We start from the raw sequence: 24,889 nt of genomic DNA, 5'->3' as shown, positions 1-24,889 counted from the left end.
GATAAGCTCTTCCGCTTCCTACGTAATAGTTGCTGGGTGTACCCGCCTCTGCAACTCCATTTATTCCAATTTGTCACTGTAACTACCAGGTAGGAGTGGTCCCCAGTAACCTGACAGGGGCGGGGGGCATTACCTGGCACTCTATGGTTGTTTTTGCTTTTACGTCCCTTTTAGCGTTTTGTATGTGATTTTTTTTTTCAGTTGCTGCTCGCGATCGTTTTTCTCTCATGGGGATACGTCATCTATGCATCAACAGTAGCTGCGAGACGACAGCTAAGGAAGGAATACCCAGACAGAATCTTTGGGATGAATGAACATTTGTAACTCCTCTGGATTTAATTGTCTTTAAATATTACAGTTCTTTTCCTCATGCTTATCTGACATCTATGTAAATTTAAAAATAAAATAACAAAATTCGCAGTTTTATTTCTGAACAGTCCTTTATAATAAGCACTAAAATGAAGTTTTCAAATCCTTAGAGATTTTAGTCTTTTATATTCTCATATGACAAAATTAAAAGCAACCTAGATCTGACAGTCTTTGGGTATCAGAGCATGGATGGAATCATAAGCTTTTCAACCGAGTTTCCAAATTTCTTCAAAAATGCCTCAGCCTTGAAATCAAAAGTATGTGGAACTTCTGTTCTTCTATTTGTTGCACCATTTCACACTGTTGAATACTCTCACGCCAAATTAAAGTACTCTATCAGAAAAAAAAATACTATCATGTGACTATATACTTTTCTACATCCTGTTTTCAAAGCCAAAAATAGAAAAAGTTGTGATCTCTCATATCATCTATCATCTGTTTAACGTGTCCATTTTTACTATTGTTAAATTATTCAAAAGTTTCAAATTGTATAATGTTTGGGAAGAAATTTGACAACACATTCTCAGAGTAAACTTTATTAAAGTTATTTTCCAGAAAATACATTCAGTAAATTTGGTAATATGGTAATACACTTGAGCTCATAAGCTTTTGAAATTTTTAAGTAGTGTTCAATGATGTTGATCAGGGAATTCTTTCATCGGTGGAATTACTTCTCCTGTCTCCATAATTGTATCACCCTAGAAAAACAAAGACACATAGTAGAAAAATCTAAAGTTTGGAGAGGAGATATTTCCTTTCTGTTGCATGTTGGTCAGACCTCTCATGGAAAAAAATCTAGCTGAGGTCTGGCATTCACTTTAGAAGTAGCTAAAATCTTAGGTCGCAAATCAAAGAACGGGAAATTTCACTCAAACAAAATAACAAGAAAGGACATGAAAGTTCTGTTTGCCAAGTGTTAAAGGGATAATCTTTATTTTACATGGCTCCAAGAAATAAGTGCCAGGGAAAATCTACTGTTCAATATAAGACAAGGACGTACTCCTAGCAAATGAATGTGTTAAGCAATCATCAGTTTTCTATTTGGCTTATATATAAAAACTTTGGCTGTGCAGCTCGTCCAGGTATCTTCAAACCTAGGAATAGTATGTGGTAGTCAAAAGGTTGAGCTTAGGGCAGCGCCTGTGGCTCAAAGGAGTAGGGCACCAGCCTCATATGCTGAAGGCGGTGGGTTCAAACCCAGACCAGCCAAAAACTGCAAAAAAAAAAAAAAAAGGTTGGGCAGAAGCAGGTGATCAGAATTTTTTTTTTCTTTTTTTATTAAATGATAGATAGCTGTGTACATTAATGCAATCATGGGGTACAGTGCGGTGTTTTCATATACAATTTGAAATATTTTCATCAAACTGGTTAACATAGCCTTCATACCATTTTCCCAGTTATTGAGGTGGTCAGAATTTTGGAACCTGCACTGACAAGCTGTGTACTTTTACACAGATTACTTGGCTTCAGTTTCACCCATCTGTACAGGATAATAGATTCTGTCAGCCTGACAGTTCCCAAATGACTACATAGAGAATTAGCCTCACCCCCTCATCTGCCATTCCCTGAGTTGGTACTGCTCAGGATTACCTGATGAAGGAGTAAATTTGTATTATTTTTAAGCCTCCATACATTTGAAGGACAATTTGTTACAGAAATTAGTGCCTTGAAGTGGTACTAATGCTGCTGTAAAAAGAACTACAGAGTTAGGAAAAAAAAAAAAAAAAAAAGAACTACAGAGCACTGGCTTAGCAGTCTGGTGGCAAAGATCCAGGCACTGGAGGCTAAAAGATGGAAATAAAAGGCAGCGGCAAATTATTTAACAAAATGTCTCCTAAGTAACTCAGAAGCAAACTGCCTAATGAACTGAAGGTTCAGGGAAAAGCAGCTGAAAATACAGTTATAATTTGGGTACTATTGGCTGCCGTGGGAATGCACTTCTAAGCTCAGGCAAAAAACAGCTGAGGAGAAATACAATGGAGAGAATCTAGTAACTGGAGACCTTGCAGTACTGGAAAATCACATTGCTTCTGAATCCCTAAACAGAGTTAACAGAGATTCTAAGCAACAAAAGCCCGATAAAAAGAGAGGAGCTCAGCCCTGTGGCAAAAATTAGGTTAAAATGAAGGTAGCCTTTGAACTAGTCTGATACAGATGACCTCCACATAGCTGCCACTGAATCGATTAGGCAAATGAGGGCAAAGAAATGAAGAGTTGATAACAACATACAGAAAGAATAAATACTGGCACTAGGGACTGACTTGAAGCAAACAGACTAAACGCTTACCAGGTATTTTTCTTTCCATGGCTACCAAATGTTGAGGGAAATGGATGCACAAAGAACCAAACATATAGACTACCAACCCCTGTGAATATCTTAAATTAAAACAACCTCTCACACTCAACCTGTGAGCAGGAGACACATTTTGAAGGCTGTACAACTCCTAAGGAGGGCATGCTTCCCAACGCCCATTTAGATGTAATCTAGGTTAATAATGAAAAAGAACTCTGTGGCCAGAGCCAGGTACTAGGAAGAACAATGGACAAAGATGTTTCTTCCATTCAAGTAACTTCCCATATACAGGAGTTAGGAGTAACTACTGGGATTTCATAATTGCCAAAAACCAGTGACTGCTGTGCTAGTCTACCATTGAGCAATAGGTATGGGTGGGGGTGCAGGAGATACAGGTAACTTGCCTTAGTTCATTAATCAAAAAGATCTAAAGGTTTGTCACATCTAAACCTGACATACTATTATGCATCATGTAGTGATCTTGGATTTGGGATTGGTTGCAGTGATGGAAGAGGACTTTGGGATTTCTCCCTAGGAAAGGGACTAAGCATATTACACATGTGGGAAGGAAACAAAAAGCTATTTTGTAACTAGAAGGATGGACTATTCTAGAATCCATGCATGGGAGTATGGGAAACAACAAGGAGCACATTAATACTGGGGACAATGAGTTCTGCCCAAGACAACTGAACTGAAGTGATGTAAGCTACTTCCAAGCTTAGACCTTAAAATCATTCTGATATCCAGCCTTCTCTTCCCTTACTATGATCATAGAAGCCTCATCTTCCAGAAGCACAGCTGTAAGATTGAGGAGGATCACTTGATCCACACTAGTCTGTCAGTAAGAATGAACCTCTGCTTTGGTGAGCCACTGAAATTTGAAAGTTTCTTAACTACCTATCCTATTCTAAAACATATGTAGAAATGAACAAACATCAGTTCCTTAGAAGAGAAGATTCCCAAAGGTGTCAATGGCACAGAAACAGGAAGGAATCATAATGGCAAATACAAGAAATGCTATGGAATCACTAATGTGGTCTTCTGAATAGAGCCCTCCTTTTCCTTTGAACAGTAATGGCAAAATAAATTTTTTTAAAAATAAGCATATAAATGGGACACTAAATAAATATAAATTACGTGACTGGTAAAACCAGTAAGATAATTTCCTGTTTTGAGACTACTACATAGGCCCAGATACACATCAATTATATACAATGAAACAGAAAAGTTCCCTTGTATTTCATAAAGCAGGGTTACAACTGGGATAGCCAATGTTGGTGCTTCTCCCTAAAAATTCTCTTGTTGCATTAGATAACAATTATTGTGACTATGTCATTTGATTAAAATAAAGAATCAACACTAATTTTTGTTCTTAAAATTATGAATTTAGAAGTATGATAATTATCTGTAACTAGAAATAGATAAGAACATGTTTTTGTATACTCAACAATAACCCCACAGCCAATAAAAATACCAACTGGTTACTGAGTAATCTTAATGCTAAAGGAACTCATTTTTTTTTTGAGACGGAGCCTCAAGCTATCCCCCTGGGTAGAGTGCCATGGCATCACAGCTCACAGCAACCTCCAACTCCTGGGCTCAAGCGAGTCTCCTGCCTCAGCCTCCCAAGTAGCTGGGACCACAGGCGCCCGCCACAACGCCTGGCCATTTTTTGGTTGCAGCCATTGTTGTTTGGTGGGCCCGGGCTGGGAATTCGAACCCGCCACCTTAGGTGTATGTGGCTGGTGCCTTAGCTGCTTGAGCCACAGGCACCAAGCCAAGGAACTCATTTTAAATTAGTACTATGGCTTACATATTCATAATATAAAATTTAAAACAAACACTAATGGATCTTAACTTTATAGATGGAATATAAGATCAAACCTTGAAAATGAGATACAAAGCCATAGGAAATGAGAGTTTGGAAATAGTAACAGAAACTCAATTGCTGTCACCATGCTTGGGTATATCTGCTTAAGTTCATTCCCTAAGTCCTCTACCCAACATGAAACAAAACACCAGTGAAAACTGCTAGTACCTCCAACTCACAAAAGTTTTTCAGACAGGTTAAAAATAAATGTGCCTGCTTTCTATTTTCAACTGTAACTGCTACTACTGCAATTGTACTGTCCTATTTCTTCCTTTTTTAAATAAATGAGAATACACAAAACAGGCACGTAAACTGATAGCAAAAAGAAAGGAACATTTTAATCGAATGAGCACTTGAAGGGAGGGAAAGGACAGAGAAAAATAATGAACAAAAGAAAATCAGAGAAGGTTTAAGACTTACTGGGAATATTTTGCGCTTCGTTTCAACAATGGCATATGGTTTTGTCTGAAATAAAAATAATCCTGTGTTATTATGATGTTAGAGTTTCTTCTGAAAATAAAATAGATCACATTCCAAATCGCAGAAAGAATTTATGTTCGTTTATAAAGTGAAAGCATGTTAACCCAACTCTAATTCCTACTAGCCCCACTAATCTTGTGTTTCTAACACATAGAACACACCACATCTACTTGGACATTTCCAAAAACTGCTATGGCCACACCTGCTTTCCCTATCACCAGAAAGCCCTCCTTTCCAAATACCCTATTCATAATTTCCAAGGCTAAAAACTTTACAGTCATAAATGACTCTGAACTTTGGTTTCATCCCCTAATAAACTGCCAATTTCAAGTGTTTCTTCCTTTAAAAGCATCTCTGGCTTCATTTTTCTTCTTTATTCCTGCTATCTCTAACTAGATTCTCAGCTAACATCTAAATGGCAACAATCTACATTCAATGCTTTTCTATATTTTCTTCAATATGCATAGTATCATATTCATCAAGTCACTCCATTTAAAAATGGAAAGCTTCCCATTGACTACCACCTATAGTTCAACCTCTTCTCAGTATTACCGTATTTCCCTGAAAATAAGACACTGTCTTATATTGATTTTTTTCTCAAGAAGACACACTAGGGCTTATTTTCAGGTGTCTTTTCTACGGCGCTGAAATGCATGATGTGGCTATGCAGATATGCTGCATAGCCATGCCCCATCACTAAGTCTTATTATCAGGATAGGGCTTATATTTAACAAATGAATAGAAATCCTGCTAAGGCTTATTTTTGGGGTAGGTCTTATTTTCAGGGAAACACAGTAGTTACAGACAAACATGCTGATTACTGGCTCCATATCTTTGCTTCTAACTGCAGTAACTTTTTTCTATATTCTTACCCAAATCAGAGCCATTTTCCAACTGTACTATAAACCCCTGGAGATAGGAATTTGGTTCCTCTTTCTATAGCATAGAGGAAGAGGACATATACATATGAGGCACTCCATGCTTATTGATTAAGGGACATAATCTGCTTAGTGAAGAGAACAAAGATGTCAGCAACCAGAAAGCTAAAGAACATCCAGGGCTCTCAAACCTGTTTTCCTTCTGGCCACACCTTAGAAAAATGCACTGGAGAAGGGGGCAGCCACTTCAGGAGAGATACCAGCGACAAGTGCTTTCCTGGGAAAGCTTCTGCTTAGCCAAGGTTAACAGTTTAAAATGTCTTTTAAGGGGGCTTTGAAGGCAAAAGTCAGTAGAGGCCTCCAGTCTCCATCTCATACAGCTATATCAGCATTGTGATTAGCATCTCATACCCCAGAAGATCACCTGTTGCCCAGACAATATTCAGCAAGATAGATATACTGCTGTGTTTGTGGTTTTGATTTTTTTATTTCAACATTTTCCTCCTAGATTTTTCTTTTTTTTTTTTCTTTTAGCAGTTTTTTTTTTTTTTTTGACTGGGGCTGGGTTTGAACCCGCCACCTCTGGTGTATGGGGCTGGTGCCCTACTCCTTGAGCCACAGGCGCCGTCCCCTCCTAGATTTTTCTATCTTTTTTCTTTCTTCATTTTTCTAGTTTAAATATAATTTTCCATTGTTGCCTTCTTTAATAAGAATATTATTTTTGCTAGTGTTTCAGCCCCTGTTATTTGGTTTTTCCTCCAATTTTATCCTGTAAAGTTTTCTCTTTGTTTTGGTTGGATTTATAGTATTTTACTCTTTCCTCTCTATTTGGTGGAGGTGGAATACTGTGTCTGCTCAGGCTGGCAAAGACCTGCTGACCTCAAGAGAACCACCTAACCCAGCACCCCCAGAGGTTGGGGGTTTTTAAGGTGTGAATCAAAGTACCCTACTATACACCTATATTGATCCTGTTTCCCTCTTTCTGTGCCCCTCTTCTTCTTGTCAATATTCCCTTTTACTCACTCCCTCTCCTTTCTCTTTTTTTCCCCCTTCTTGCTCTTCAATCTTCTCATCCTTTTACTCCTATACCAAAAGGACTCACCAAAACTTTAGGTCAGAGGCATGGTAACTTAAAGAGCAAGACAAAGTGAAAGGAAAATTAGGGCAAGGAAACAGATAAAACACTCATGAGGAAGAATCAGCAGAAAAATCCTGGCAACATGAAAAAACAGTCCAGAGCAACCCCCTCTAAGAGACCATGAGGTAGCTACTGCAGAGGATTCCACCTATAAAGAAATGTTAGATATGACAGAAAGGGAATTTAGAATACACATGATGAAAACAATGAATGAAATTGTTGAGAAAATGGAAAATAACCCAAAGGAAATCCAAAAACAGAATCAAACAAGAGATGAATGACATAAAGAATATAGAAAGGATACAGCAGAGCTGAAGGAATTGAAGGAGTCAATCAGGGAACTTAAGGATACAATAGAAAGTATCAACAACAGATTAGACCATGTAGAAGAAAGAATCTCAGAGGTAGAGGACAACAAAGCTCTTGAGATAACTCATAGTTAAAGAGGCAGAAAAAAAGAGAGAAAGCAGAACATTCACTGACAGAATTATGGGACTTTATGAAGTGTTCAAACATACGAGTTATAGGTATCCCAGAAGAGGAAGAAGAATGCCCCAAGGGAATGGAAGCCATACTAGAGAACATTATAAATGAAAATTTCCCAAATATCACCAAAGATTCTGACACACTCCTCTCACAGGGATATCGGACCCCAGGTTACCTCAACTCTAACCTAGCTTCTCCAAGACACATTGTGATGAACCTGTCCAAAGTCAAGAGAAAAGAAAAGATTCTGCAAGCTGCCAGGAGTAAGTGCCAGTTGACCTACAGGGGCAAATCCATTAGGTAACTGCAGACTTCTCTAATGAAATTTTTCAAGCAATAAGACAATGGTCATCTACCTTTAATCTATTTAAACAGAATAATTTCCAGCCCAGAATTCTATATCCTGCTAAGCTAAGCTTTAAAAGTGATGGAGAAATCAAATCATTTACTGATATACAAACACTGAGGAAATTCTCCACAATAAGACCAGCACTACACGAAATACTTTAACCTGTTCTACACACTGAAGATCACAATGGACCAACAGCAAAGTAAGCACCCAGAAAATAAAAGACAGAACCTAAATTCCACAATGATGCAAAAGACGAAACTAAGCAATGGGCTTTCACAAAGTAAGATGAACAGAGCGCTACCACACTTATCAGTTATCTCAATATATGTCAACAGTTTGAATTCCCCACTGAAGAGGCATAGACTGGCTGATTGTATTTAAAAACACAAGCAATGGGCTCAGCACCCTTAGCTCAGTGATTAGGACGCCAGTCACATACACTGAAGCTGGTGGGTTCGAGCCCAGTCTGGGCCTGCTATAACGACAACTGCACCAAAAATAGCTGGGGGTTGTGGTGGCTCCCTGTAGTAAATAAAAAATTTTAAAAAACAAAAAAACCCACAAACCATCCACTTGTATCTGCAAGTAACACACCTAGCTTCAAAAGACAAATAAAAATTCATTTAAGGGTTAGAAGACAATTTTTCAGGCAAACACAATTCAGAAGAAAAGAGGAGTTGCAATCTTATTTTCAGATACAAGTCGATTTAAAGCAACTAAAGTCAAAAAAGACAAAGATGGACACTTCATATTGGTCAATGTAAAAATACAAAAACACATTTCAATTCTAAATATTTATGCACCCAACTTAAATGCTCCCAGATTCTTGAAACAGACCTTAATTAGTCTGAGCAATATGATATCCTATAACACCATAATAACAGGGTATGTTAACACTTCTTACTGAGCTGGACAGAGCCTCTTAACAGATCCTCTCAACAAAGATATAAGGGACTTAAATGAGACCCTAGAACAACTATGCTAGATAGATGCATATAGAACACTCCATCCCAAAGATAAAGAATATACATTCTTCTCATCGGCACATAGAACATTCCCCAAAATTGATCCTAGGACACAAAACAAACCTCAACAGAATCAAAAGAATTGACATTTTACCATGTATCTTCTCAGACCACAAGGCACTAAAGGTGGAACTCAACGCCAACAAAAACATTCAACCCCACACAAAGGCAAGGAAATTAAACAACCTTATGCTGAAAGACACTTGGGTGCAGGAAGAAATAAAAGAGGAAATCCTTAACATCCTTGAGCACAACAACAAGGAAGACACAAGCTACCAAAGCCTATGGGATACAGCAAAAGCAGTCCTGAGAGGAAAATTTATTGCTTCAAAAGCCTACATCTGAAGAACAGAAAGAGAGCACATCAACAAACTCACCTAAACCCAGCAGAAAAAAAGAAATATCCAAAATTAAATCAGAGATTAATGAAACTGAAAAAAAAAGAATCATTCAGAAAATTAATGAAATAAGTAATTGAATTTTTAAAAAATAAATAAAATAGATAAACCTTTGGCCAAACTAATTAGAAATAGAAAAGTAAAATCTCTAGTAACCTCAATCAGAAATGATAAAGGGGAAATAACAACAGATGCCACAGAGGTACAAGAGATTATCTCTGAATACTACAAGATACTCTATGTCCAGAAATTTGACAATCTCAAGGAAATATCAATATTTGGAATCACACCCTCTCCCTAAACTTAGCCAGGAAGAAACAGATCTCCTGAACAGACCAATTTCAAGCACTGAGATCAAAGAAACAATAAAAAACTCCCAACAACAAAAAAATGTCCTGGACCAGAATTCTATCAAAACTTCAAAGAGCTTACTCCCATACTGCAGAAATTATTCCAAAAAATTGAGGAAGGAATCTTCCCCAACACGTTTTACAAAGCAAACATTACCCTGATACCAAAACCAGGAAAAGACCCAACTAAAAAGGAGAGCTCAGACCAATTTCACTAATGAATATAGATGCAAAAATTCTCAACAAATTCCTAGCCAATAAACTACAGCTTATCATCAAAAAAGTCACACATCATGATCAAGTAGGCTTCATCCCCAGGGATGCAAGTCTGGTTTAACATACGCAAGTCCATAAATGTTACTCATTGTATCAACAAAAGCAAAAACAAAAACCATATGATCCTCTTAATAAATGCAGAAAAAGCATTTGATAAAATCCAGCATCCTTTTCTAACTACAACACTGAAGAGTATAGGCATAGGTGGCACATTTCTTAAACTGATCGAAGCTATCTATGACAAACCCACAGCTAATATTTTACTGGAGTAAAACTGAAAGCTTTTCCACTTAGAACTGGAACCAGACAAGGTTGTCCTCTGCCACAATTACTATTAAATATTAAACATAGTGCTGGAAGTTCTAGCCAAAATAATTAGGATAGACAAGGAAATAAAGGGCATCCAAAAATAAAAGCAGAGGAGGTCAAACTCTCTCTCTTTGTTAACGATATGATCTTATACTTAGAGAACCCCAAAGACTCAACCACAAGACTCCTGGAAGTCATCAAAAAAATACAGTAATGGGGTGGCACCTGTGGCTCAAAGGAGTAGGGTGCTGGCTCCATATGGCAGAGGTGGTGGGTTCACACTGAGCCCCCAAAACTGCCAAATAAATAAATACAGTAATATCTCAGGATATAAAATCAATGTCCACAAGTCAGTAGCTTTTGTATATGCCAATAACAGCCAGGATGAGGAGGCTAATTAAGGACACAATTCTCTTCACCATAGCTTCAAAGAAAATGAAATACCTAGGAATACACCTAACAAAAGAGGTGAAAGATCTCTATAAAGAAAATTATGAAACACTAAGAAAACAAATAGCACAGGATATTAACAAATGGAAGAACATACCATCCTCATGGCTGGGAAGAATCAACATTGTTAAAATGTCTATACTTCCCAAAGCAATCTACAGATTCAATGCCATCCCTATTAAAATACCAATGTGGTACTTTCAAGACTTGGATAAAATAATTCATCATTTTGTATGGAACCAGAAAAAACTCCGTATAGCTAAGGCAGTTCTTAGTAATAACAACAAAGCTGGGGCATCTGCATACCAGATGTACTACAAAGCCATAGTGGTCAAACTGCATGGTAGTGGCACAAAAATAGAGACACAGACATTTGGAAAGGAATAGAAAACCAGGAAATGAAACTAACATCTTACAGCCCCCTAATCTTCAATAAAGCAAACAAGAACATACACTGGGGGAAAGACTCCCTATTCAATAAATGGTGCTGGGAGAACTGGATATCCACATGTCAAAGACTGAAACTGGACCCACACCTTTCTCTACTCACAAAAATTGATTCAAGATGGATAAAAGACCTAAATTTAAGGCATGAAATGATGAAAATCCTCAAAGAAAGCACAGAAAAACACTGGAAGATATCAGCCTAGGGAAAGACTTTATGAAGAAGACTGCCCTGGCAATTGCAACAACAACAAAAATAAACAAATAGGACTTACTTAAACTGAAAAGCTTCTATACAGCTAAGGAGACAACAACCAAAGCAAACAGACGAAACAACAACAAAAATAAACAAATGGGACTTAATTAAACTGAAAAGCTTCTGTACAGCTAAGGAGACAACAACCAAAGCAAATAGACAACCTACACAATGGGAAAGGATATCTGCATATTTTGAATCAGAAAAAAGCTTGATAACTAGGATCTAAAGAAAACTCAAATTTAATCCACATGAAAAAAAGCCAACAGTCACATATATCAATAGGCAAGAGAGATGAATAGAACCTTCTCTAAAGAAGACGAATTGCTAACAAGCATATGTTAGCGCTAACAATATGTCAGCACTAACAAGCATCATCCCTAATTATTAGAGAAATGCAAATCAAAACCACTCTGAGATATCTAACCCCAGCAAGAATGGCCCACGTCACAAAATCTCAAAACTGCAGATGCAGGTGTGGATGTGGAGAGAAAGGAACACTTTGACACTGCTAGTAGGACTGCAAACTAATACAATCTTTTTGGAAGGAAGTATGGAGAACCTTCAAAGAACTCAAGCTAGACCTCCCATTACTGGGCATCTACCCAGAAGGAAAAAAATCCTTTTACCATAAGGATACTTGCACTAGACTGTTTACCACAGTTCAATTTACAATCGCCAAAATGTGGAAACAGCCTAAATGCCCACCAACCCAGGAATGGATTAACAAGCTGTGGTGTATGTATACCATGGCAAAATACTCAGCCATTAAAAAAATAGAGACTTTACATCCTTTGTATTAACCTGATGGAAGTGGAAAGCATTAATGGAGAAACAAGAATCCTAAGTACTCAATGTTGATATCAGGACAATTAATGACCTAGTATGTGGTGGGAGGGGTAGGGGAAGGGGAAAGCCTAGAGGAAGGAGGGCACAGGGTGGGGGAAAGGAAGAACAGACAGAGGGAAGGAGGGAGGGGGTGGGGGAAAGGAAGAAGAAAGGAGGGAAGGAGCGGGAGAGTCTTGGTGTGTGACACAAGGGGCAGGACACAATTCTAAAAGTGACTTTACCTAACAAAGGCAATCAATGTAACCTTGTTTTCTTGTACCCTAAATGAATCCCCAATTATAAAAAAATATTAAAGAGAATATGTATATGCAAACATATACACACACTAAACCACACTTACATCTATATTTATTTCTATATCTATCAACACATACTAAAAACCATGAGTTCATACCAATATCTCCAATTCCATTCTACCCTCACAAGGTTACTTCCTTTTCACATAATTCCCTTTTCTTATAGGGAGAATCCTGGGTCTCATTATTGTCATATACTTAACAGGCATACCTTATTTTATCAGGCTTCACACATATTGTGATTTTTTACAAAAGGAAGGTTTGCAACAACCCTGAGATGAGCAAGTCCGTCAGCACCATGTTTCTAACAGCACATGCTCACTTTGTGTCTATGTAATGATGTTTTGGTAATTCTTGCAATATTTCAAATGTTTTCATTATTATCTGTTATCATCACCGGTGACCAGTGATCTTTAATGTTACCATTCTAAATTTTCTGGAGCACCATTAACTGTACCCAAGATGGCAAACTTAATCAATAAATGTTCTTACTGTTCCATCAACTAGCTATTCCTCCTCTCTCTCCCTCTCCTTGGGGCCTTCCTATTCCCAGAAAGACAACAATATTGAAATAAGGACAATTAATAACCCTACTACAGCCTCTAAGTGTTCAAGTAAAAAGGAAGAGCCATACATTTCTCTCTTTAAATCAAAAGCTAGAAATGACCCTTAATATTTTGAAATTAAAAATAAAAGCTAGAAATGATTAAGCTTGGTGAGGAAGGCATGTTGAAACCAAGATCGGCTGAAAGCTAAACCTCTCACATCAAACAGTCAATTGTGGATGCAAAGAAAATGTTCTTGAAGGAAATCAAAAGTGTTACACCAGTGAACACAAGAATGATAAGAGAACAGAACAGCCTTGTTGCTGATATAAAGTCTGCACAGAAGATCAAATAAGCCTCACCATTCCCTTAAGCCAAAGGCTAATCCATAGCAAGGCTCTAAGTCTGTTTAATTCTGTGAAGGCTGACACAGGTAAGGAAGCTGCAGAAGAAAAGGTAGAAGTAAACAGGGGGTGTTGATCTGTGCTGTGTAGTCCAGCTACTTGGAAGACAGAAGCAGAAAGATGTCTCGAACCCAGGAATTTGAGAATATAGTATCCTATTGCACCTGTGAAATAGTCACTGTACTCCAGCCTGGGTAACACAGCAAAACCTCCATCTCTAAAAATAAATATTTTTTTAAATTAAAGAAAAGTTGGACAGAAGAGGATGATTCATGAGATTTAAGAAAAGTAGTCAGTCTCCCTAACATAAAGCATGAATGGATGAGGAGTTGCTTCTTATGGAAGAGCAGAGGAAGTGGTTTGGAGGAAGTGGTTTCTTGAAATTGAATCTACTTCCGGTGAAGAGGCTGTGAAGATGATTGAGATGAGAACAAAGCAAAGACGATTACATGATTTGAAAGGACTGGTTGCAATTTTGAAAGAAGTTCTCCTATGGGTAAAATGCTATCATACAGCATTGCATGCTACAGAGAAATCCTTTGTAAACGGAAGAGTCCATCGATATTGCAAACTTCTTTGTTGTCTTATTTTAAGAAACTGCTACAATCACACCAACCTCTACAACAACGACCACTAAGATCAGTCCGCAAACATTAACACTGAAGTAAGACCTTACACAAGCAAAAAGATTACAACTTCCTGGAGGCTCAGATAATCATTAGCATTTTTTAGCAATAAATTGTTTTTAAATTAAGGCATGCACAGTATATTTTTCACACATAATGCTATTGCACACTTAATAGATTACAGCTTAGTGTAAATGTAATTTTTACATGTATTGGTAAACTAAAAAATTCACATGACTTACTTTATTACAGGAGTCTGGAACTGAAGCTGCGCTGAGGTATGCCTGTACTTGATCAATCTCTCTATATACAGCCCATCTCCTGTCACCACAACCATACCCCAGTATGAATACCATCCCCACCTCATTCAGGTTCTAAGTCACCACCTATGTTGTTGCCCCACATCACTTTCCCCTAGATATCCTCCTCTCTCTGCTCAGGTTCCAATATCGTGTAACAGGGTGCTGCTGCTGCTACTCCTCAAACAAACATGCTCATCCTCCTTCCCTGAAACTCACTCAGACTCTAACACCCCTTACTTGGCATAAGAATGCCTTTCTCACTCTTTCACTTCCCAACATTCCATGCTGTTCAACCACCATTGCTCCCCCTGCCATATCATACCCCAAAATGCATGCCTTCTTCATCCTGCCTGGGATTCATTGCCTGGGCACCAAACTGTGCTATTCCTAGCCTTTAAAAATGACAACTGGCTCAGTTCAATTAGCCCTTGCAAGATCTTTTAGTGGAAAAGTTCAAGCTTTTAGATATCTTAGATTCTAAAGAAAAGAAGTTGTGAAAAATCAGATAAAATGAGAGAAAGAGAAATGGGATAATGACAAAGATAACCTTTGTCTATTTCAAGCTTTATCTTTTTTTTTTTTACTGAATGGTAACTGTGTACATTGATGCACTTTGGGGGTACAGTGTAGTGTTTTCACACACAATCAAGCTTTATCTTATACCAAATTTATGTGTTTTAAAAAAGCAGAAATTCTTTTCTCCCTTCCTTCTCAGGACCCCAAGTTTACACCAGTAACGTAAGGTCAGGTACATTCTGACGATCTCTATGAGGCAATGCATTTCAAGTTGTAAACTAATATAATGATGAACTTTTTGAAACACCACTCTTAATTACTTAACCTCTATTAAACCTCTTACCTAAAAGAATTCAAAGTATGGCAAAATGAGTTTACGAGTGGCAGATTATTTCCACAAGTAAAGTAAGGTAAGGCATATCCACATAGAAAATCATTTTGGACAAATTAAAACGAAATTCTGAAAAGCACATAACTTAAAACATACTTACCGACACATGATACTTCACATAATAATGAACAATCCAGGTAGGTATAAGTACATAGGTAAAAACAAAGACACTTTTTCGGTATACCTTATAAACCTGGGGAAATAAACACACAAAATAAATACAGATGTATCCCATTATTTATGTTTGTGGCGGGAGAAAATGCATCAATGTTATAAAAACCATGATTATTTTACATATCAATGGTACATATATCCTTACAAACTGTAGCAAACCTCATCCACTCAAATTATTTTTGCTAAATGTACGGTCTCTTGGAAGATAGTTACAGAGTCCAGACCAAACCACATTTAAGATGAGCAACATTCTGTAAGAACATAGTATAGCATTTATAGATACCATTAAAAAAATAGTACTTCTAAAAAAATACTCTTATAACTTTGTTAAAACATAGCAGAAATAGTCAGAGTAATCTGGCTAAACCACAGAATTTTTCTGCTAAAGTCATCTCTCTGATTTACCAATTTCAGATACCCACAATCAATACCACTTGCATCATTCTAGGTATAAGGCAGACAACCTTGAGTCCATCAGTGCTGGGAAAAGAATATTTTACATATTAAGACAGGATATTACAAACTCACTCAGAGATGCCTCTGACACACTATTTTTTTTTTTTTTTTGAGACATAGTCTCAGTTTATCACCTTTGGAGAGTGCCCTGGCGTCATAGCTCACAGCAACCTCAAACTCTTGGGCTCAAGAGATTCTTTTGCCTTAGCCTCCCAAGTAGCTAGGACTACAGGTGACCACCAGAACAACTGGCTGTTTTTCTTTAGAGAGGAGGTCTCCCTCTGGCTCAAGCTGGTCTCGAACCTGTGAGCTCAGGCAATCCACTCACCTTGGCCTACCCAGTGCTAGGATTACAGGGGTGAGCCACCGCGCAGGACCACATGACACACTATTTTAAAAGAGAAATGAACTAATGGAACATTCCTATGGCAGCTAATTTGATTGAAATATACCTATCTACTGGGTAGGGGGCAATAATCAAGACTTTAAGCATTACAACACAGAATTATTCCACAAAAGGCAGAGAAATGTACGTTGCTTCCTACTTAAAGCAATTTTGAACGTGACATCTTTGAAGTATGACACCAAGTGATTTTTTTCTTCTCCCCCCTCCCCCACAGTCTGTGATTAAGTCAAATAACCATAGTCTAATTAAGGCTTTCCATAGTTTTGAGGCGATTTCATGAAATGCCATGGGATTTAGTTGACCCTCTTTACTTGACTGAAAGTTCTTGAGAGACTGAGTAAATTTAGAACCCTGAATCTTCATCCCAAAGAAATATATGCTGAAAAGTATTTAAGTTGAAATGGTATTGCTTAATGTAATGTTAGAAAAACAAAACTCAAGGGCCTTTTTAGGGCTTCTGCCAAAATGTCACAACATTGCCTAGGCAAGTCCCAATCTTCCGTTTGTACTCAGGTGGGCACAGCTGCTAAAGGGTCAGTTAAGATGTTGCAGATAACTGAGCACTTGGGAATTAAATTGTAGGTGTCTTCCAAAGAATAACAAAATACTCCTTGAGCTAAAATAAAAAATAATTTTTTAAATACGCTAAATGTATTTGCTTGGTAAACAAGGGAGTGCTGTAGCCCTCAAAAAACAAGTTCAGTAAATCTTCTGTGCTCAAAAGGGCTGGCTTGCAAAAGAGGGAACTTTTTCAATTTAAGTGTGCCTCAGAAGTTTAACTATAGGTTCAAGTGTGCCATGAGATAAGAAAAAAAAAGATTGAGAAACAGTGCATTAGAGAATTGAATAATATTCTATCTACTGGTCATTTCTCTGGTCTAACTTTCAAAAGAGAGGTGTTAGACTGGATGTGGCGTCTTATGCCCATAATCTAGCATTTTGAGAGGCTGTGGTGGGAGGATTCCTTGAGGCCAGAAGTTCAAGACCAGCCTGTTCAACATAGCAAGACCCTACTGCTACAAGAGAACAGGAAAATTAGCTGGGTGTGGTGGCATATGCCTTTATATTTAAAAAAAAAAAAAAAAAAGCATTACAACACATGTGATTATAAAAGAAAAAATTAACTCAAGGTAAGATTAATTTCAGCCAATGATTACCGATATTTACTTCCTACATCACTGGGTAATGAATGGGATGTCAACTTTCAACCAGTCAAAAACAAATAATAGCAAGGATACAAAAGGTTAGAGGAATGAACTAAAGAGGTAAATTTTACTACCACAAGTTATCTTACACCATTTTCTCAGGAAAAAACGTGCAATTCTGATGCACCAGACTTTGCTGCACAGAAAGAAATATATACATGTGGATTTCAACATGAACTCCTTCAATTCCTAGTCCTGTGACAAGGAATTGTTGAATTTTTGTAGACCACATTTAAAATGAGAATTAGGAATAGTTTCTAGTTCATAGGAGTAAGAAAATGAAGTAACACATGTAAAATTCTTGGCAAAGCACCAGGCACATAGCAAGCACTCAAGTGTTACCTATTAGTATTATTACTAGCCAATGTTGTAGGTAACTCATGGCATTCATCTATATATGGTATGATTTAATTAACATATCTCAAGAAAATTGCAGAGATCCTGCAAATAACGACAGTCCTTGAATGATTTTCTTCAAAGTACAGGAAGAAACTGGACTTTTTTAATGAAATTGTTATCAAAAGCTCTGCACTTGTCCCTGGAAGAGGCATCAGAAAAACAGGGACAAGCAGTTTGGGAAGGAAAGAGGTTTATTTATTACTTTGCCAGCAAACAGGAAAATGGCAGACAATGGTCTCAAAATCCAAACTCCTGCTTCTGAGCAGAAGCAAAGAGCTGTTAAAGGTTCTGATCCCAGTATCCAATGTACACACACCTATTATGAAATTAATTTAAACCTTTTTATATGAAAGCTATAACCTAATAACCTAAGGATATGGGGAGGGGGAGGGAGGGGGGAGAGGGTGGAGGGAGAGGGATTCGAGGGTTCACTTCTGTGGTTCATCTTGCAAGGGTACAAGTGAATCTTTCTATGAGTAGAATATGAATGTTTTGACATAATAACTAAGAAAGTTACATGAAGGCTATGTTAACCAATTTGATGGAAATGTCATGGATTGTGTGAAAACACCACACTGTACCCCCAAAGTGCACCAATGTACACAGTTACCGTTCAATAAAAAAAAGAAAAGAAAAAGGTTCTGATCCCATAACCCCATAGTGAGCCAAACCCATCTCATGGCCTCAGCAACAGCCTTGTGATCTCCACCCAGATTAATCCCATCTTCAGCTAAAAGGACCTGGTGACCTACGCCCAGATGATTTCCTTGAGCTATCTCTTCTGTGGCACAAAAAACAGGAGGCATTCCCTGCCCTTCCTGAATACTGGCCTGAGGTAGGGATGAGGTTTAAGTTCTAAAAAAGTTAGAGAGACAGAAAATATTTTTGCCATTTTTTTTCAGGCCATTTCCTCTGCAACAAAACACTGTGTTAAAAATCCATGGTGGTGGTTGCAATCCAAATAAAGATAAATAAAAGTACACAATGGTGGTTTGGAAAGGTACTTCTTGAATACGATTCACTAAGCAAACCAGCAGGGTCCTAGGAGTCTCTTAGGATGATCACGAGGGGCTATACCACTAGTTAGGAGCAGTGTTATCTGGTCTCTAGGACCTCAACCTTAAAAGTTAGACAAGTATCCTCAAACGTTAAAATTAAAGAATTTTAACTCTGGTTAGTCCTTGGCTATTATTCTGAAGGGAAATTTCTGCAGTCGAAAGAGAACCAATCTTGCAGCGGCCTGTAAAACCTAAGATTCGCCTCCTTGTCATCACACTTGACAGCAAAAAGGCATGATTCTGCCAAAGCCATTCATTCTCAGAACTCCTGACACCCAGTCGAGGACTCTTGGCGACAGGCCATCGTTCCATGGCACAGAGCAGAGTATGTCCTTGGTGTCTGCAATGAGCTGACGTCCAGTGGACGGACCGTCGGACGTTGTTGGAGGTGTGTGTGAGGGGGGGACTGGGTAAGTCGATCACTCACCATGTTCCTCCAGGGGGTGGGCTTCTGCAAAAACTTGTTCCAGAATGCTTCGATAGGCCACATCTTCTGAGGAGGCAGCACTGGCTCCCGAGGGCTCAGCTCCTGGTCCTTCAGCCATCGCCTTCTCAGCTGTCGCAGCTGCTGCAGTCGCAGTTTCTCATCTGGCGTGTACCCCAACATGTCGCGGGTACCAAGGCAAAAGGACACGGCGCGCCTGCGAATTCGGGTATGCGCGCTCCGGTTCTCCAAAGCGACCTTTCGAGGACGCCGGCAGCGGCGCGCGGTTATGGCGTCAGACCCGGGTCCCGCCTCGGCGGCGGCTCCAAATTCTCCTCGCCTCCAGCAGAGTCTGGGCATGCGCAAAACCCTCCACCGGCCACGTAAGCCCGGCCGGGCTTTCTGCCCCGGGATAAGGAGCTGGAGCGGGAGCAGGCGTGAGTACTAGTGCCTTTTGTTAAGTAATACGGGGGAAAGGGCAGATGAGAGGTTGTCTGCGAGTTCAGAGAGGTGCAGTTTTTGAAAAGGAAGAAGAACTTGTATACTGGGAGCAGGAAGGATGAGCATATGTATTTCAGTTACTATGATGTCCAGATGCAAAATTCTTTGTTTGCTTCTCCCGCCGAGGAATTCCTCTTCCTGTGACCTAGGGAGAGTCTGTGAAGATATTGTAGTTACAGCCAATTTCAAATCCCAGCTGTGTTCCTTACCGGTAAAGTGACTGCAGCAGCTGTCTTCAGTCTATCCATCTGTAAAGCGGAAGTAAAAAGCGTGGTTTAATACCTGGCATAATTATATACATTCATTCACCTTTTAACTCGGCAATCGCACTTCTAGGACTCTATCCAAAAGATATGTGGTAAAAATATGAAAGGGCATGCACGAATATCCCCTGCAGTATGACTCATAATAGCAAAGTACTGGGGATTACTCCCAAATTCCTCAATAAAGCACTGGTCGAAGATAGTACAACTATAAAAAGACAAAATTACAACAAATTTAATTTAAAGATCTTAATTGGCTTTGTTTCTGATTCTAGAATTGAAGCAACTACCTCAATTTCATAAAGTAGAAAGTTTTCCGATGAGCTGAGCAGAGGACATTGGCTGAAGAAAGCAGAAACAATAAAAAGCAGATTGGTCCTTATCGGGTTAAAGCAGGAGAGATTTCCTTATTTCAGTGACCCAGGGTGACTAGAATCTCCTATTTTTTGGAAATTAGCCAAATTTCTAAGTTCAGCTTGAATATGGCGTTTAGTTCAAAGGACTCTGTCGTGGTTTGGTCTGCTCTTCTGTGACTTAGTGCACTCAGCCCCACAAGACTGCCCCCCCCCCACTTCAGATGCCAATCGCAAGTAATAGGTTTAAGTCCAAGAGTTTGAGGTTGCTGTGAGCTGTGATACCATAGCACTCTACCAAGAATGACGAAGTGAGACTCTTTCTCCAAGAGTTCTGCCTATTTGATATAGGACAAGTGACATTCCAGCCAGTTCGTGGAGCTGGGGGGCAGCAATGTTGGTGTGGTGGCAGCAAGCAGCAGAACCAGCAGGCTGGAGGGTGGGCAGGGGGTCCCCATTTCCTAGGTCTGGGACTAACAGGGATTGTAGCCATTAATTTGCAACCCAGACAGATGTCCCAGACACGCTAAATGTAACATGTTGTTCCAGACAGACAGAGGTCACAGACACCCTAAATGTAACTACCAAGCGCCCCATGCGACTATACATCTAGACAAAGAGCCTACAGACAGACAGAGAAGGAGAGAGAGCACTTTTCTCTCCTGTCTCCAGTTTTCTCTCTGCCAGGAGCTCTGGCACTTCTGTATTCTTTTCTGTGAATAAATTCTGTCTTACCACAGATCTGTGGTCCACGGATTCATTCTTCGAATCACGGAGACCAAGAACCTACTGAAGAGCAAAATTCTGGAATCATATCGACAGTGACCTAAAAAATAGTCATACCAGTAACAAAGAGCACCTCTAGTTCCTAGCTTATGATCTCGAAAATATTTTCCATCTAAAGGAACTAGGACTCTTAGAAGCAGCAGTTTTCAAATATTTTGTTTCTAAGACCTCTTAAACTAAAAAACCCCTAGGTATATGGGTTGTACCTACTGATGTTTACTGCATTAGAAATTAAAACATTTAAAAGCATGTATCTATTAACAAAAATTACTTAGTGAGAAGAGTGCTATTTTACATTTTTGTAAATGTCTTTAATGTCTGACTTGTCAACTGTTTCTGCAATTAATCATAATACAACACATCTAATAGCTTCTGGAAATCTCCGTGTACATTTGCAAGAAAATAGGAGTTACAAAAGGGCAAATGGTCAGCCATATCTGTGGGTTCCACAATCTCGTATTCAGCCAACCACAGATTGAAAATTTTCAGGGGGAAAAAAAACATTTCAACAATAAAAAGGTACAGGTTTAAAACAATACAACATAACAAAAGTTTACATAGTACCTATGTTGCATAACCTATGATAAGTAATCTAGAGATGATTTAACTGTTTTAAAGTATAGGTTATATGCCAAAATACTACCACAGTTTATATAAAGGCATTACATCAAACTGAAATCCGGCCTAAGATAGCTTCCCTATTTGAATACTTTATTCTTTAGGTATGAAATGAAGTCTAAGTAGATACACACAACTGAAAACCTAACCGGGCGTTATGTTTCTGTAACAATAGCTAAGTCTCAGCCACTCCTGGTGGTAGCCATACTTCAGCCACCCACAAGAGGCCCACTGTTCAAATCATGTTCAAATAAGGCAAACACTGAGCCATAGTCAACCCAGCCAGTTTTTGTACTTCATTTCTATTCTTTTTAAATCACTTTCCTTTTTTCTATTCATAAATTCTCTTTCACTGTGCTGCTGCACCAAAATCTCTGAATCTGCAATGAATCTGAGAGCTGCCCAATTAAGTTATATTAAATTTAATTTGCCTGAAGTTTTTTTTTTTTTTGAGTCTCACTTTATCGCCCTCCGTATAGTGCCGTGGTGTCACACAGCTCTCAGGAACCTCCAACCCCTGGGCTTAAGCGATTCTCTTGCCTCAGCCTCTCAAGTAGCTGGGACTACAGGCCCCTGTCACAACTCCTGGCTATTTTTTTGTTGCAGTTTGGCCAGGGCCAGGTTTGAACCCGCCACCCTCAGTATATGGGGCTGGTACCCTACCCACTGAGCCACAGGCACTGCCCTTAAAGTTTTTCTTTTAACAAGGGACTTCAGCATCCATAAATTTTGTTATCTGAGATGGAAGTCAGGCCTCACTTTTGACCAAAGGAGGCAACATGAGACAGCATGATCCAGTCTAATAAACTGTAGAAGAAAAAACCAAACAAATGACCTGTTAGCCACTAGAATTCAGCTTGTGTCTGTATATGGAGGAGTCAAGTAACGTTTTTCCAAGAAAAACTTACCACTGAAGTAAGATGCTCACACTAGCTGATAAGGAACCTGGCTGCAAAGAAATACCTATTCGGATATAACCACCTCAAGCCAAAAGGACCCCCACAACTTGATTTTTCCCTCATTATAATCTCATTTTAATGCTAAAAATTACACTCAGGGGTGGAGCTTAACATGCTAATGAGATATACCACGTATGATGAAATATGTCATAGAACTACGCAGGCACAAGAAAACCTCTATCTCTACATGCCTACGTGTCACCCTTTTCCTGTTCTAAGCCTCTTTAAAACTCTCCCTGAACTTCTCTTGGGGAGCCAGCTTGAGGACTTTTCCTTAGTGCTGCCTTGCCCTTGTGTTTGAAGCCCAAATAAAGCCTTGTCTGTGACTCTTGCTTGGCCTATGGCTAATCTCTATTGCACAGAGAGCCCAAGGGCCTCTGCCAGTAACACTGGAACACTCCCCCTATACTGAGGAATGACTATTATTATGAAAATAATTTTGACCTCATGGACCCTATAAAAAGATCACAAGAACTCTCAGGGGTCCCCAGGCCAAACTTTGAGAAGCTCTGCCTTGATAAAATGGCTAATCCCAGGTCCTGGTTAAGAAATGTGTTGATAAAAGAAGCCTAAAACATCTTGTCAGACCAGAAAGCAGGTAAGTTTTATACGCTGGTAGGGTCATATCAAAAGGATTCAGAAACCAACTTGAATAGGCTCCCCAGTGGTCAAAGATGGTACAATTTAAGCATCAAAAAGTGGATTGAATAATATCAAATATTTTCATAAATGTGAATTCATAAAGTTTTTTTGAAACTCATTTGTCACTTTTGGATGATGTAGGGAAATGCAATATTGTGAAATAGGTATTTGGTTCTCTTCCCAATTTCCTGGCATTCTTAGGCTGATGAGTTGACTGGTGGCTGGCAGCCCCTAGGCAGTTTCAGGGTGAGGATTGGTCATTGAAAATGATCCCCGAATTTCGTCTTTAGTAGGTCCTTGGTCTTGGTGATTTGAAGAATGAATCCGAGGACCACAGATCAGTGGTAAGACAGGATTTATTTACAGAAAAGAAAAGAATACAAAAACACCAAAGCTTCCGGAAAACCCAGCCAGGGAAAGAAAAGTTCTCTCTCTCTCTCTGTCTGACTGTCTGTCTCAGGGCTCTTTGTCTAGGGGTATATGTAGTCGCCTGGGGCCCTCTGAAGTTACATTTAGCATGTCTGCGACAGTGTGTCTGGGACATGTCTAGGACATGTCTGAGTCCTGTCTGGGATGTGTCATTCCCAGGCCTAGGACATGGGGGTTCCCTGTTCAGCTACAAGTGCAAGGGGAGGGAAACCGAAAGTGCTGGTGTCTCCCCAGCAGTTGTCTGGCCCCTCCAGCTTCTGGAGCCTCCTGTAGAGCCCCCCTGCCTACCCCCCAGCCTGCTGGTTCCTCTGCTCGCTGCCACTGCACCACCACCACCAAGACGGAGGCAGCCAGTCTGCCCCCACCTTCACCAAGCTGGCTGGGGTATCATGTGTCTTGTATCAAAAAGACAAGAGGGTTGGAACTTTCAGCCTCCCTGAAACTTTCAAGGACAGGGGAAGTGCTGAAGGTTGTTGATCACCAATAACCTAGGATTAAATCAATCATGCTATGTAATGAAGCTTCCATAAAAATCTGAAAAGACTGGGTTTAGAGGCTTCCCTACAGCTCAACACCTGGAAGTTCCTGGAGGGTGGCAGAGAGGGCATGGAGGCTCCGTGCTGCTTCTCACTTATCTTGCCCCACGCATCTCTTCCATCTGGCTGTTCTCTGTAGCCTTTGTAATAGCCTCTATTGTAACAATCAACTGTCAGATATGTTTTCTGAGTTCTGTGAGCCATTCAAGCAAAAATAGAACCTGAAGAGAGAGTTGTGGGAACCCCAATTTATAACCAATTGGCAGACATATAGGTGAAAAGCTATTACTTGCGATTGGCATCTGAAGTGGGGGAGGCAGTCTTGTGGGGTTGAGTGCTGGACCTGTGGGATCTGACACTCTTCAGGTAGACAGTAT

General features: G+C 39.3%; 1 protein-coding gene across 1 annotated transcript; it reads right to left on the bottom strand.

Annotated features, from left to right (window-relative positions):
* Nucleotides 1-889: 889 nt before the first annotated feature.
* Nucleotides 890-19,741, bottom strand: NDUFB6 (NADH:ubiquinone oxidoreductase subunit B6). Its single transcript, XM_003800291.3, has 4 exons — nucleotides 19,429-19,741; nucleotides 15,404-15,496; nucleotides 4,953-4,997; nucleotides 890-1,067 (listed from the first exon to the last, which is right to left on the bottom strand). Exons 1-4 carry the CDS (start codon nucleotides 19,606-19,608, stop codon nucleotides 999-1,001), a joined length of 387 nt encoding a protein of 128 aa, XP_003800339.1. The 5' UTR covers nucleotides 19,609-19,741; the 3' UTR covers nucleotides 890-998.
* Nucleotides 19,742-24,889: the final 5,148 nt, after the last annotated feature.

This window comes from Otolemur garnettii, unplaced genomic scaffold (assembly GCF_000181295.1).
Source record: "Otolemur garnettii isolate 467f Iridium unplaced genomic scaffold, OtoGar3 scaffold00172, whole genome shotgun sequence".
Classification (NCBI taxonomy): Eukaryota; Metazoa; Chordata; class Mammalia; order Primates; family Galagidae; genus Otolemur; species Otolemur garnettii.
The sequence above is the reverse complement of the archived record's forward strand: the minus strand, read 5'-3'. Positions and strand labels throughout refer to the sequence as shown.

What these genes read in the sequence shown, in the direction of transcription:
- NDUFB6 (XM_003800291.3), bottom strand. Translation starts at nt 19,608, where the DNA reads ATGTTGGGGTACACGCCAGATGAGAAACTGCGACTGCAGCAGCTGCGA. An exon ending in CCACCCCCTGGAGGAACATG is followed by an intron (nt 15,497 to 19,428) that starts GTGAGTGATCGA and finishes TTATTTCCCCAG; the next exon opens with GTTTATAAGGTATACCGAAA. An exon ending in ATGTGAAGTATCATGTGTCG is followed by an intron (nt 4,998 to 15,403) that starts GTAAGTATGTTT and finishes TTTTTATTTCAG; the next exon opens with ACAAAACCATATGCCATTGT.